Source organism: Theropithecus gelada, chromosome 17, assembly GCF_003255815.1.
Source record: "Theropithecus gelada isolate Dixy chromosome 17, Tgel_1.0, whole genome shotgun sequence".
NCBI lineage: Eukaryota > Metazoa > Chordata > Mammalia > Primates > Cercopithecidae > Theropithecus > Theropithecus gelada.
Genome location: NC_037685.1, coordinates 82,606,477 through 82,622,094, shown reverse-complemented (window position 1 = coordinate 82,622,094; position 15,618 = coordinate 82,606,477). Strand labels below are relative to the sequence as shown.

Genomic DNA, 15,618 nt, shown 5'->3' with positions numbered 1-15,618 from the left:
CTGGGCATTTAGTGCTGTAAATTTTCCTTTACACACTGCTTTAAATGTGTCCCAGAGATTCTGGTATGTTTTTGTCTTTGTTCTCATTGGTTTTAAAGAATATCTTTATTTCTGCCTTCATTTTGTTATGTACCCAGTAGTCACTCAGGAGCAGGTTGTTCAGTTTCCATGTAGTTGTGCGGTTTTGAGTGAGTTTCTTAATCCTGAGTTCTAATTTGATTGCACTGTGGTCTCAGAGACAGTTTGTTACAGTTTCTGTTCTTTTACATTTGCTGAGAAGTGCTTTACTTCCAACTATGTGGTCAATTTTGGAACAAGTGTGATGTGGTGCTGAGAAGAATATATATTCTGTTGATTTGGGGTGGAGAGTTTTGTAGATGTCTATTAGGTCCGCTTCGTGGAGAGCTGAGTTCAAGTCCTGGATATCCTTGTTAACTTTCTGATTCGTTGATCTGTCTAATGTTGACAGTAGGGTGTTAAAGTCTCCCATTATTATTGTGTGGGAGTCTAAGTCTCTTTGTAGGTCTCTAAGGACTTGGCTTTATGAATCTGGGTGCTCCTGTATCAGGTTCATATATATTTAGGATAGTTAGCTCTTCTTGTTGAATTGTTCCCTTTACCATTATGTAATGGCCTTCTTTGTCTCTTTTGATCTTTGTTGGTTTAAAGTCTGTTTTATTAGAGACTAGGATTGCAAACTCTGCTTTTTTTTGTTTTCCATTTGATTGGCAGAACTTCCTCCATCCCTTTATTTTGAGCCTATGTGTGTCTCTGCACGTGAGATGGGTCTCCTGAATACAGCATATTGATGGGTCTTGACTTTTTATCCAATTTGCCAGTCTGTGTCTTTTATTGGAGCATTTAGCCCATTTACATTTAAGGTTAATATTATTATGTGTGAATTTGATCCTGTCATTATGATGTTAGCTGGTTATTTTGCTCGTTAGTTGATGCAGTTTCTTCCTAGCATGGATGGTCTTTACCATTTGGCATCTTTTTGCAGCGGCTGGTACCAGTTGTTCCTTTCTATGTTTAGCGCTTCCTTCAGGAGCTCCTGTAGGGCAGGCCTGGTGATGACAAAATCTCTCAGCATTTGCTTGTCTGTAAATGATTTTATTTCTCCTTCACTTATGAAGCTTAGTTTGGCTAGATACGAAATTCTGGGTTGAAAATTCTTTTCTTTAAGAATGTTGAATATTGGCCCTCACTCTCTTCTGGTTTGTAGAGTTTCTGACAAGAGATCCGCTGTTAGTCTGATTGGCTTCCCTTTGTGGGTAACTCCACCTTTCTCTCTGGCTGCCCTTAACATTTTTTTCCTTCATTTCAACTTGGGTGAATCTGACAATTATGTGTCTTGGAGTTACTCTTCTCGAGGAGTATCTTTGTAGCGTTCTCTGTATTTCCTGAATTTGAATGTTGGCCTGACTCGCTAGGTTAGGGAAGTTCTCCTGGATAATATCCTGAAGAGTGTTTTCCAACTTGGTTCCATTCTTCCTGTCACTTTCAGGTACACCAATCAGACGTAGATTTGGTCTTTTCACATAGTCCCATATTTCTTGGAGGCTTTGTTCATTTCTTTTTACTCTTTTTTTCTCTAAGCTTCTCTTCTCACTTCATTTCATTCATTTGATCTTCAGTCACTGATACTCTTTTCTTCCACTTGCTTGAATCAGCTACTGAAGCTTGTGCATGCGTCACGTAGTTCTCATCCCATGGTTTTCAGCTTCATCAGGTTATTTGAGGTCTTCTCTACACTGTTTATTCTAGCTAGCCATTCATCTAATCTTTTTTCAAGGTTTTTAGCTTCTTTGTGATGGGTTCGAACATACTCCTTTAGCTCAGAGAAGTTTGTTATTACTGATCTTCTGAGGCCTACTTCTGTCAATTCATCAAAGTCATTCTCTGTCCAGCTTTGTTCCATTGCTAGTAAGGAGCAGCGTTCCTTTGGAGGAGAAGAGCCACTCTGATTTTTGGAATTTTCATCTTTTCTGCTCTAGTTTCTCCCCATTTTTGGTGTTTTATCTACCTTTGGTCTTTGATGATGCTAGAGATGCTAGAGCTAGAGATGGGGTTTTGGTGTGGATGTTCTTTATGTTTGTTAGTTTTCCTTCTAACAGTCAGGACCCTCAGCTGCAGGTCTGTTGGAGTTTGCTGGAGGTCCACTCCAGATCCCGTTTGCCTGGGTATCACCAGTGGAGGCGGCAGAACAGCAAATATTGCAGAATGGCAAATGTGGCTGCCTGATCCTTCCTCTGAAAGCTTCATCTCAGAGGGGCACCCAGCCGTGTGAGGTGTCAGTTGGCCCCTACTGTGAGGTGTCTCCCAGTTAGGCTACTCAGGGGTCAGGGACCCACTTGAGGAGGCAGTCTGTCCATTCTCAGATCTCGAACTCCATGCTGGGAGAACCACTACTCTCTTCAAAGCTGTCAGACAGGGATGTTTAAGTCTGCAGAAGTTTCTGCTGCCTTTTGTTCAGCTATGCCCTGCCCCCAGCGGTGCAGTCTACAGAGGTGGGCAGGCCTCCTTGAGCTAGGGTGGACTCCACCCAGTTTGAGCTTCCCGGCTGCTTTGTTTACCTACTCAAGTCTCAGCAATGGCAGATGCCCCTCCCCTAGCCTCCCTGCCGCCTGGCAGTTCGATCTTGGACTGCTGTGCTAGCAGTGAGTGGGGCTCTGTGGGTGTGGGACCCTCCGAGCCAGGCATGGGATATAATGTCCTGGTGTGCTGTTTGCTAAGAACATTGGAAAAGCACAGTATTAGGGTGGAAGTGTCTCAATTTTCCAGGTCCTGTCTGTCATGGCTTCCCGTGGCTAGGAAAGGGAATTCCCCGACCCCTTGCACTTCCCGGGTGAGGTGATGCCCCACCCTGCTTCGGCTCACACTCCGTGGGCTGCACGCACTGTACAACAAGCCACAATGAGATGACCTGGTACCTCAGTCGGAAATGCAGAAATCACCCGTTTTCTGCGTCGTTCACGCTGGGAGCTGTAGACTGGAGCTGTTCTGATTTGGCCATCTTGTTTGCATTTTTATTCAGTTCAAAATACTTTCCAATTTCTATTTTGACTTCTTTTTTTTTTTTTTTTTTTGAGACGGAGTCTCATTCTGTCACCCAGGCCGGAGCGCAGTGGTTGGATCTCAGCTCAATGCAAGCTCCACCTCCCGGGTTTTACGCCATTCTCCTGCCTCAGCCTCCCGAGTAGCTGGGACTACAGGCGCCCACCACCTTGCCTGGCTAGTTTTTTTTTTTGTATTTTTTTAGTAGAGATGGGGTTTCACCTTGTTAGCCAGGATGGTCTTGATCTCCTGACCTCGTGATCTGCTCATCTCGGCCTCCCAAAGTGCTGGGATTACAGGCTTGAGCCACCGCGCCCGGCTATTTTGACTTCTTCTTTGACTCATGAGTGATTTAGAAGTGTGTCATTTAGCTTCCAAATATTTAGGGATTTTCCAGAGATTGGTCTTTCCTTTCTTTTTTCTTTCCTTTTTTTTTTTTTTTTTTTTTTAAGAGACAGGGTCTTGCTCTGTTGCCCAGGGTAGAGTATGGTAGCACTGTGACAGCTCACTGCAATCTTGAAGCCCTGGGCTCAAGCAATCCTCCAGCCTCTGCCTCCTGAGTAGCTAACACTACAGGTGTGCATCACTGTGCTCAGCTAAGTTTTTTCTTTTTTTTAGATGGAGTGTTGCTCTTGTTGCCCAGGCTGGAGTGCAATGGCGCAATCTCGGCTCACTGCAACCTACGCCTCCCAGGTTCAAGCAACTCTCCTGTCTCAGCCTCCCAACTAGCTAGGATTACAGGCATGTGCCACCATGCCTGGCTAATTTTGTATTTTTAGTAGAAATGGGGTTTCTCCATGTTGGTCAGGCTGGTCTTGAACTCCTGACCTCAGGTGATCTACCCGCCTTGGCCTCCCAAAGTGCTGGGTTTACAGGCATGAGTCACTGCCTTGTTTCAATTTTTTTTTTCAGAGACCGAGTTTTGCTTTTGTTGTCTAGGCTGGAGGGCAATGACGCATCTTGGCTCACCACAACCTCTGCCTCCGGGGTTCAAGCATTTCTCCTGCCTCAGCCTCCTGAGTAGCTAGGATTACAGGCATGTGCCACCACGTCCGCCTAATTTTGTGCATTTTTAGTAGAGACGGGATTTTTCCATGTTGGTCAGGCTGGTCTCGAATTCCCAGCCTCTGGTGATCCACCTGCCTCGGCCTCCCAAAGTGCTGGGATTACAGGCGTGAGCCACCGCGCCCAGGCTTTTTCATTTTTTTTTTATAGAAACAGTGTCTTGGTATGTTGCCCAGTCTTCAACTCCTGGCCCCAAGTGATCTTCCCCTCTCCAGAAGCATTGGGTTAACAGATGTGAACCACTGCACCTGTCTCAGAGATTTTTCTGTTATTGATTCCTACTTCAATTCCATTTTGATCAGAGAACATACTTTGCATGACTTAAATCCTTCCAAATTTGCTGAGATTTATTTTATGGCCTAGAATAGTGTCTGTCTTGATAAATATTCTCCATGTACTTAAAAATAATATATAAATAAAACAGACTTTAGTTGGACAGAATGTTCTACAGATGTCAATGAGAGCAAGTTTGTTGACTGTTTTGTTCAAGTCTGCTGTACTTTACTGATTCTCTGCCTACTATTCTACCAATTAATATCTTCAATAAATTATTGAAAGTATTAAAATTTCTAACTATAATTTGTACCTATTTCTCCCTAAAGTTTCATCAGCTTTTGGGTCACATATCTCAAAACCATGTTATGAGATGCACAAACATTTAAGATTGCTATGGTCTTCTGGTGGACTGGCCCTCATGATACCTTCTTTAACCCTGGTAATGTTCTTTGCTCTGAAATCTACTTTGATATTTAAAAAGTCACTCCAGTTTTCTTTTGACTAGTATTCTCATTGTATATCATCTTCCATCCTTTTACTTTTAACCTATTTGTGTCTTTATATGTAAAACACACTTCTTATAGTTTATAGTTGGGTCTCATCTTTCACTCAATCTGACGTTAACTGCCTTTTAATTGCCTTTAGATCATTTATTTTTAATCTGATTACTGACATTGTTAGGTTTAAATCTACTACAGTGTTGTTTTATATTTTTCCACCTGTTCTTTACACCCTTTTTCCTCTTAGTCTGCTTTTTTTTTTTTAATTGGGAATTACTATATGATTCTACTTTATCTCCTTGGTTTGCCTATTAGCTGTCATTTTTTGATTTGCTATTTATTTTATTATTTAGAGACAGGGTCTTGCTCTGTTACCCAGGCTAGAGTACAATGGTGCAGGCACAGCTCACTGTAACTTCGAACCCCTGGATTGAAAAAACCCTCCCACCTCAGCCTCCCTAGTAGCTAAGACTACAGGCTAATTAATCTTTTGTTTTTTGAGATGGAGTCTTGCTGTGTTGCCCAGGCTGGTCTCAAACTCCTGGGCTCAAAGGATCCTCCACCTCAGCTTCCCAAAGTGCTGGGATCACAGGTGTCAGCTGCTGTCCCTGGTCCTCAATTTGTTATTTTAATAGTTGTTTTGGGCCAGGAGCGGTGGCTCACACCTGTCCCAGCACTTTGGGAGGCCAAGGCAGCTGGGTCACCTGAGGTCAGGAGCTCGAGACCAGCCTGGCCAACATGGTGAAACCCTGTCTTACTAAAAATGCAAATATTAGCTGGGTGTGGTGGCAGGTGCCTGTAATCTCAGATACTTGGGAGGCTGAGGCAGGAGAATCGCTTGAACCTGGGGGGTGCCCACAATTGCTTGTGCCACTTCACACTCCCACCTGGGTGACAGAGCAAGACTCTGTCTCCAAAAAAAAAAAAAAAAAAAAAAAAAAAAAGTCATTTTAGGGTTAATAGTATATATCTTTAACTTACCACAGTCTTCCTCCAAGTGCTATTATACTTCTTCATGTATAGTATTCTAGAACCTACAATAGTATACTTCCATTTCTCTGGCCTTTGTACTATTGTTGCACATTTTAATTTACATATATTATTAACCCCTTGCTACTTTGTCTTTAACTTAAAAGTCAATTGTCTTTTAAAGAGATTCATATAAGATATGAAAAAAAACCTTTCAGTTCCCATTTTTAAAACTGTTCTTTCTTTTGAGTAGACACATAGTTTCTTTTGGCATCATTTTCTTTTTCCCTGAAAGACTTCCTTTAACATTTCTTTTAGTGAAGGTCTATGAATGATGATTTTTTTCTGTTTTTGTGTGTCCAAAAAAATGTTTATTTTACTTAAGTTTTTGAAAGATATTTTCTCTGGGTATATAAGTCTATGTTGGAAGTTTTTTCTTCTTTTAGAACTTTAAAAATGGGCTGGGCACAGCGGTTCTTGCCTGTAATCACAGCACTTTTGGAGGCCAAGGTTGGTGGATTGCTTGAGCTTAGGAGTTTGAGACCAGCCTGGGCAATATGGCAAAACCTCATCTCTACAAAAAATATAGAACTTGGCCAGGTGTGGTGGCATACACCTGTAGTCCCAGCTACTTGGGAGGTGAGGTGGGAGGACTGCTTGAGACCAGGAGGCAGAGGTTGCAGTCAGTTGAGATCACACCACTGCACTCTATCCTGGGCGACTGAGTGAGGCCCTGTCACCAAAAAAAAAAAAAGAAAAGCTTTAAAAATGTTGTTCTGTGGACATCGAATCCATCTGCCACTCCACTAATTTGTCTGTGTCTAATAAATCTAATCTACCCACTGATTTTTTATTTCAATGACTATATTTTTCCTATCCAAAAGTTCTATTTGGTTCTCTTAAAAATCTCCCTGTTTTTTCCATAATCATTTTATTTCCTTGTTGTTTCTGAAACTTTTTTCTTCAATCATTTAACATACTGTGTTATGGCTTCTTTTGCTTTGCTGATTATTATCTAAGATTCTTGGTACTCTAATCATCCTGTTTGTGATATCTGCTAATATTTACTCATAGTAGATTGATTGCTTGTTAGTTTTACAATTAAAAAAAAAATGAAGAATTCATCTTAAGCAGTGCTTGTTTTTGTTGCAAGGCCTTTGTGCAATTTGTCTTACTGAAAAGAGCCTGCATTTGTTTCTAGAAAGTAACTGTGGTATCTTATTGGCCAAGGACCCACTTTATGTTAATTTCTTAACACGGAGTTCCAGCATGTTACAATCGGTTAAAATTTATATTCCAAACTCAAAAGTTTTCATTTCAGGTTTTGATTTATCAAGGTAAAATTCCATCCTCTATCCAGAGCTGGGGTCAGGAATAAATTTCCCTGTGGTCTTCAGGGCCAATTAGTGGAAAGTCTTGTTCCTCTTTTTATGGGGTACAGTCCTTTATGAGATTCAGACTTTTATGGAAATCTCAGTTCCAATTTTTCATCTCACTCAGGCCCTGGGCCTTATTTCTTGTCCCCAAGTGCGTGTTCATACACAAGTATCTATCTCTTACTGGTTCTCCATCTCCCCAAGACAGCAACAATGACAGATTGTATGTATATCACTCTGAGTTTTAGTTCTCTCTTTGGTTCTGGCTCATAGAAATTTTTTTATTTGTATCTCCCATGAGTCTAGTATTGTATTAAGAAAAATGACAAAACCAACAAGAAGTGTAATTTTAACATTATCTCCAGGTATTTGTGGAGAATAGGTTTCCATAGTATTCTAGTTATCAATTTTTTTGTAATCCTCTGTAGATAAAATGAACTTTATGAAATATTAAGAGACTCAAAGAATAATGGCATATGAAGAGAAGTTTCTATTGATATGCTCATTATACATATACCTGTGAGGCCAATCATTATTTTAACAAAGACATAGGAAATGGCATGTTATGCTTATGCATTTAAGAAAAACACAAAATTAAGCAGAAATTAATATATTTAATGACAACTGGGATTTCTAAGTATCTTGGTAAGTTGAGGTGATAGGCTAAATAAAATCAGATTGTGAATAACAGGATGTTAAGTGCAGCATTTAGTTTTTATTTTAAAAACAAAAATAAAAACAAGAAACAGCTTCAAAAGTACTGAAGATACAGCTTAAAAATAACTCAATACAATTTAAAATAACGAAAAGAGTATAATTGGATTGTTTGTAACATGAAGGATAAATACTTGAGGCAACAGATACCCCACCTACACTTATGTGATTATGCATTGCATGCCTGTATCAAAATGTCACATGTACCCCATAAATATATACACCTACTATCTACCCATAAAAATTAAAAATTAAAGAACTAAAACAACAACAACAACAATTCAAGTGAGAACTGTGGAGGAGCTTGAGTTGACTGCTCCACATGAGCCCACAGTGTAAAATGGCTGCCAGAAATTCACCCTATATAAGAACAGTGCTGAGGAAAAGAGAGAATATAATTTTGTACTTATCAGATTACATGCATGTATTAGTTACCTACTGCTGTGTAACAGAGTACCCCAAAACTTAGTGCCTTAAAACAGTAAATGTTAATTATCTCAGAGTCTGAAATATTGGTGCAGTTTAGCTGCATGCCTCTGTCATAAAGTCTCTCACAGAATGAAATCAAGGTGTGGAATGGAACTGTGGTCTCATCTGAAAGCTTGACGGGGGAGAATCTGCTTCCAAACTCTCTCACCTAGTACTGGCTGGATTCAGTTCCTTGTGGGCTATTAAATTAGGATATCAGTTCCTTACTGGCTGTTGAGAAGGCCTCTCTCAGTTCCTCAGCACATGGGCTTCTCCACAGGGCAGCTCACAACATGGCAGCTGGCTTTCATCAGAGCAAGCACACAAAAGTGCAGAGTGGGCAAGCAAGGTGGAAGTTTTGGTATCTTTGTAACCTAATCTCAGAAGTGATGTTCATCACTTGCCATATTCTAGGTCAAGCCCACACTGGAGGTACAGGGTAGATTCCAGGAGGCAATGATCATTAGGAACCATCTTAAAGGTTACCTACCATAAGGTATTGTATTTTTAAATGGTCCTAAAGGTACCAAATGATATCCCAAATATGTGATCAAGCCAATTAAAAAAATTTTTTGTTAAGTAATGTATTTTTAAAACTTGATAAAAAACAATTGTCCATATTTACAGAATACATGTAAAAACTGTTTTAAAGAATAAAGACTCACATAACGTAAAATAAAAATTAGAGATATAAAATATATAGCCTGGAAAAGAGAAGTGAGAGCAAAACACTGCAGATTGAAACAGGAGACAGAAGGGAAGGGGTAGAAACTTTCACTGTTGTTTTAAAATAATTGAAAGGTTGTCATGTGTAAGAGAGATTGTATTCAGTTTCTATAGGTCCAACAGGCTAAGCAAACACCAATATCACTTATCACACAATGTTTTAATGGCCATCTGCATCCTCTCCATGATTATAAACTGCTTATACATAGATACTATACATGTCTGGTTCACTATTGCAATTCTGTTATCAGAACATAATAGACACTCAATAAATATTTGATGAATGATATGTGAGAAAATTAAAGAATAAAGAGAAATAAATTTTAGCCCCAAATCTTAAAGAACTTAATGCTTAGAATTTTCCAAAATCATAATGGTTCCTATGTCTCTGACAGTACTAAAGGAGAGGCTGGATGATCATCCTCTCATTAAAGGCGAGTCAAGAGAATTCTCGTGACTCTAAGTGTTAACAACTTTCTGGTTCCACAACACTGTTAGTCTGAGTAAAGAAATCCCTTCCAAAAATTGTTGGCAGATGGCCTGTCAATGTTGAAGACATGATAAAACCACAATTCTTCCCCTTGGACAACACACTCTGAGCATTTTAAAACATTTAACCACATTAAAGATAAGTCCTATTAAGGTGGTTTTTTACTGGACCCACTTTCTAAACCTGCTGTACTGTTGAAAGGCAGCGTGTTATAGTAGGAAGACAAAGGCTGTGGGTTTGGAGTCACACTGACCTGATATGGCTCTGCACTTAACTAGAACCCCAGGCAAGCCACCCAACCTCATTGGGCCTCAGTTTCTTAATTCAAAAACAGGGATAACATTCACTCAAAAGGTTGCTCTGTTTTTTTTCCCTGATGATTGTAAAGTACATATTCTCTTGTGGCAGTGAAAAGCACCAAGAAGTATTTTAGAATCTGGGTAATGAAGGTATTCTTCTCACACCCTACCTTGATAGTTTTTCACAGAAGTCATCTTGTTATAATCTTCTGACAATATAAACTCCTGTAAAAGAAAAGAAAAATATTAAACAAAAATAAATTCTTTAAGTGAAGGACTATATTTGGTAAAACCAGATTGAATAAAGCAAATTATCATGACAGATACATCTAACATTAGTATTTTGCCCATCAACTCAGAATTTTTGTATCCCTTTAAAAGTAACAATCATAATTATGATCCAATGCAGTTATCATAATTTTACCTTGTAAGTGTTGACTTTTTGTGTATGCACGAGAAGAAAACCAGATCAAGTTGAGCATCTTGATATTGGTCAATTTTGAAGATAAACCTAATTCAAAATACTTTTCTTTCAAGGGTGCCAAAGCTAAAAATTTTCAAGGCTCTAACCAGTAAGGAAATAGATGGCAACTCTCTACTAAAAATAAATTAGGTATTTTAAAGATTCTTTTTCTAAGATTAGCAATTTATTTCCCCTTACTACAAGCATCTCAAGGTTGCATCTTACTCATCTCTGTACCCCCAGGGAACCGGGCACAGTACCTTGGCACAGTAGGTAATTAATAAATAACGGTCACACAAAGACACTTCTCAATGTAACGAGATTAGCTTGAATGTCAAATTTACTGAAAATATCAGTTTCTATATCGCACATTATATATACCCTTTGTGGGGACACGTAAGTGTGTGCTGTTTCGCCCAAGCATCTGTGTATACAGTGACCTGTATGTAGAAGCTGATTGAGGGTTTATGAGATCCAACCAGGTTTTGAGTCCTTAGGCTTCATTCAAATGAAAAACATCCAGGTATTCTTTTTTTTTTTTTTTTGAGACAGAGTCTCGCTCTGTCGCCCAGGCTGGAGTGCTGTGGCCGGATCTCAGCTCACTGCAAGCTCCGCCTCCCGGGTTCCCGCCATTCTCCTGCCTCAGGCTCCCGAGTAGCTGGGACTACAGGCGCCCGCCACCTCGCCCGGCTAGTTTTTTGTATTTTTTAGTAGAGACGGGGTTTCACCGTGTTAGCCAGGATGGTCTCGATCTCCTGACCTCGTGATCCGCCCGTCTCGGCCTCCCAAAGTGCTGGGATTACAGGCTTGAGCCACCGCGCCCGGCCAACATCCAGGTATTCTTAAAGAGTATATTGTGAAACATAAGGAAAGCTGCAAAGTATAATAAATTGATACCTTCATCTGAGTTTAGAAACAGGGCAATTAATCTTTTCAAAATATCTGGAAGCATCCAGGATTTTTCTTTCATAACTTTAAAAAGGGGGAATGGGAAGAAAGATGCCGAAATGCCTTACTTGCTATCTGGGTCTTCCTGAGTTTAGTAGTTTGTGTAATTTTTCAGAAGGAAATAATTATTTTATTGTTTTTGTGATAAATGTCACAAAGGTAAAGTAGGAGATGATGTGAGAGAACATACAAGGCAATAAAGTTACTTTGCTTATTCATTTTTCTATCCCAGCCCCCTTTAAGAAGCTTATCTACAAATGAATTTTCTTCATGATTTTCTCAGTAATAACATTATTCAACTTGTCACTTTAAAAATTCATATCATTATTTCTTCAAGGAGTGGCACTACATTCACTTCTTGTTTTGAAAGAGTTAGACCTACAACTGGACACAACAGACTAATTTTTTTTTTTTTCTTTTTTTTTGATAGAGTCTTGAGCTCTGTTGCCTGGTTAGAGTGCAGTGGTGCAATCTTGGCTCACTGCAACCTCTGCCTCCCAGGTTCAAGTAATTCTCCTGCCTCAGCCCCCCTAGTAGCTGGGATTATAGGTGTATGCCACCATGCCCGGCTAATTTTGGTATTTTTAGTAGAGACGGGGTTTCACCATGTTGGCCAGGCTGGTCTTGAACTCCTGACCTCAGGTGATCCGCTCACCTCAGCCTCCTAAAGTGCTGGGATTATAGGTGTGCACCACTGTGCCCGGCCAGAGCAGACTAATTTTAAAGAAGTAAAGTAGCTGGCCCATAAAGTGCTTATAGTGTAGGTAAGGAAACCTGGGAGGTGCCTAAGCCACAAGTCACTAGCAACTTTTAATCCCAGGCAACAGGACCTCAACCCTGACCCCCAATTTTACAGGGTCCCAAATATCGTGACACATACACAAATAAATTTATTAAAGACAATTGTTATCTGGCCAAATGTTTTCTGAATTCATATTGTTCATGCTATTTTGAATATACTGAAATGGTTCTCTGGCCTGGTCAAAAGATACCACAATTCCTTTCGAAACAGCGTAAGGTATAAAATAACACAACTTAATAGAGGTTTGCATTTAGGATTTAATATACACATTAAAAATAAAATTACCAGTTCAATGCATTGGTAAACCTAATTTCTTGGTCATTTATTTTTCCTATGATAATAAAAACATATAATTATGGAGAAAATGCAGATTTTGTGTCAGCTTTTGTTATTACTTTTTTGATCACAGAAACACAATATACTACTCTAAGAAATGTAAGAAAAATAAACACTAAAAATCCCTTGTGATACCATTTCTCAAACATAAGTATTATGGAAAGTACAGTTGTAATAATGTATAATAAAACAAAACATTAAAACTACTTGGCAATGCTGTTTTCTTGTTACAGTTCATGCATATAATTCCATGAGTACACATACTCATCAACTTCATTCTTTTTGATGACTGCATAGGATGCAGTAAATATTCTTTTTTTTTTTGAGAGAGAACTTCAGAGCTTCACTCTTGTTGCCCAGGCTAGAGTGCAACGGTGTGATCTCGGCTCACTGCAACCTCTGCCCTCCTGGGTTCAAGCGATTCTCCTACCTCAGCCTCCTAAGTAGTTGAGATTACAGGCACGTGCCACCACGCCTGGCTAATTTATTGTATTTTTAGTAGAGATGGGGTTTCTCCATGTTGATCAGGCTGGTCTTGAACACCCGACCTCAGGTGATCTGCCTGTCTTGGCCTCCCAAAGTGCTGGGATTACAGGCGTGAGCCACCAGGCCTGGCCATAATATTCCTTTAATATTCCTTTATTGATGAATGTTTGTTTCCAGTTTTCCTTATTGAAAATATTACATTAAATGTATTATATCTTTATATGTCTCTAGCAGTACTTCTATAAAATAAAAGTCCAAAAAGTAGAATTATTGGATCAAAGAGTATAACCATTGACATTTTGATAGATATGGCCAAATTGAGTTTTTAAAAGATCTTGTCTGTTAACACTCATGAACAATTAAAATGTAAAGGTTTGGCTGCAGTTATTTTCTTAGGATTGACCAATAAAAGTTCAAAACAAATTAGATCAAAGATATACACATTTGAAATATTTTGGATAAAATAGTTTCTATTCCTTCTTTATTATTTCTATCCTTCCTTCTTTCCATTCAGCTGTCCACTCATCTATCACTTAGTTGTTTTTAATGCTCACTGTAATACATCAAACAATATAGGATATACAAGCAAAAAGCTAACAATTGTCTTCACCTTCAATCTCACCCTTTTGAGGCAACCAGTGTTAACAGTCTGGCGTATTTTTTAAATGTCTTTTTGTTAAACCCTTATACAAACATATATGAACATATATACATTTTTTTGTTGTATAAAAACAGGATCACATTATAGATATTATTCTGTAACTTTCTGTTTTCATCTAAAGTACACCAGAGCCCTATTTTCCAGAAGCACGTAGTTCTAACTTATTCTTTCTGATGGCTGTATAATATTCCATAAAATGGATATGCCAAACTTTATTCAAGTACTTCACATTTTAAGTGGACACTCCATTTGTCTGCTATAATTTGCAATTATAGCAATACTTTGAGAAAGGTCTTTGCAAGTATATCCGTATGAACTATGACTAATGTCTATGTAGAAGAGACGCTGGCTCAAATATCACGTACATTTACTGTCTTAATAAACACTGCCATATTATTTTCCAGGAAGCATGCAGCCATGCACTCTGTCACCTACCCCCCATCTTCATTTGACAGCATTTTTTCCCACATCTTATCAGTACTGAATGCTATTGATCTTTTCAATTTTTCCCAAACTGATGTGCGAAACAAGAGGGTATCTCATTGTGGTTTATGTTCATTACACTATTTATGAGCTGCAGAACTTTTTGTGTTTATTTGCTATTTTCATTCATTTCTTGTTTTACGAATTTTTTGTTCAAATTCTGCTGTAGCCTGGTTCTCTGAAAAACAGCGTGAAGCAAAGCTTAAGCCTAATGCTTTATATGAAGGTGCAGTATCGGCAACAGTGAGTGAGGGTAAAGCAAAGCAAAGCGGAGAAAGATGGTGGTGCATTACCAAGCTCGCCCGAGTTTCACAAGATGCCCAGCTGCTTCTCAGCATTCAGGAAGTCTCTGGACAGATAGAAGTGAAACACCAGGTTTTGGAAAAATCCACTGAAGGGAGGGATGGAAAGGGAATTTATCTGCCAGATGTCTCCCATACCCTTTTGCATTTTAATCATAGCTCCACATGAATCTAATTTCTCTCTGCTTGTAGAAAGTTGGACCACCTAGCCCTGTTGCAGCCACCGGGGAAGTCGTATCTGTGTCTCTGCAGTGCTGTGCTTCATATAATTCAGAAGTAGCAGGGGAACCAGATCCTCTGGGCTTAGGCCTCAGGGTGGAACAAGGTGCCAAGAGAGCCCAGGAAACAAGTACAATCAAGAAAATCTGAGGCAGTATATATGATGTGGTCCAGGCATACCCTTTGCTCTTTTTGTCTATTACATTTGTAATTGTCTTACTAAATTGTAGAAATTCTTTGACCATTAGGGATAGTTATCCTTTGTTTAATATGTGAATTGACAGTATTTTCTCTCCTAATATTCTGCCTTGGAATTTTATTAAATATTTTGTAGTATTGAAATGTTTTTTTTTTTTTAATGAACAAACAACCATGGCATTATGAGTTAAAATTGCATTATATCTTTTAAGTTTTAATTTGGGAAGGAATAATATTTTAACTGTAATATACTCAAGTACTTAAATACAATTTTTCTCTACTAGTTTAAATGGCATTTCCCCCAACCCCATTTCAATTTCCAATGAATTACTTCTCACACATAATGAAAACTCCTCTTGGTTTTGGGATACACATGTATTAAGTTTTAGTACGCTATTGTAGCATTTAACACAGTATTTGTTGTTGACTTACCTAAACCCTGACCAAGTTTAGGTAATCACTGCTATTTTAGTTTTATCTGGAATTTTTATTAACAGTAGCTGCCAAATTTAATTAAATTGAACAGAATGTGTTTTTGATATCTATTAAACGAAATTTGTTAAAATCCTTCAATTCATTAAAGTAACTGATTATTGTTAAACAGTTTTCGGATATTGACCCATTCTTAACTCCTGGAAAGAATCCAAATTTGCCCTGATGTATTCTTCCTTTAATACACTACTGGATTTGATATGCTAATATTTGATAAGAATTTTTACATCTACATGTAAGAGTATTATTGGTCTATAGCTTTTCATTTTGGTGCTATCTTCATTGGGT

The 15,618-nt window shown here is 38.7% G+C and overlaps 1 protein-coding gene across 1 annotated transcript in view; it reads right to left on the bottom strand.

The window, feature by feature from the left end:
* The window catches only part of WDFY2 (WD repeat and FYVE domain containing 2), a 186,055-nt gene that overhangs the window by 57,286 nt on the left and 113,151 nt on the right, over positions 1-15,618 (bottom strand). The window contains exon 4 of the mRNA XM_025364419.1: positions 10,111-10,165. Within this exon, the coding sequence (XP_025220204.1) occupies positions 10,111-10,165 (55 nt within the window). The remainder of the gene's footprint in view (positions 1-10,110; positions 10,166-15,618) is intronic.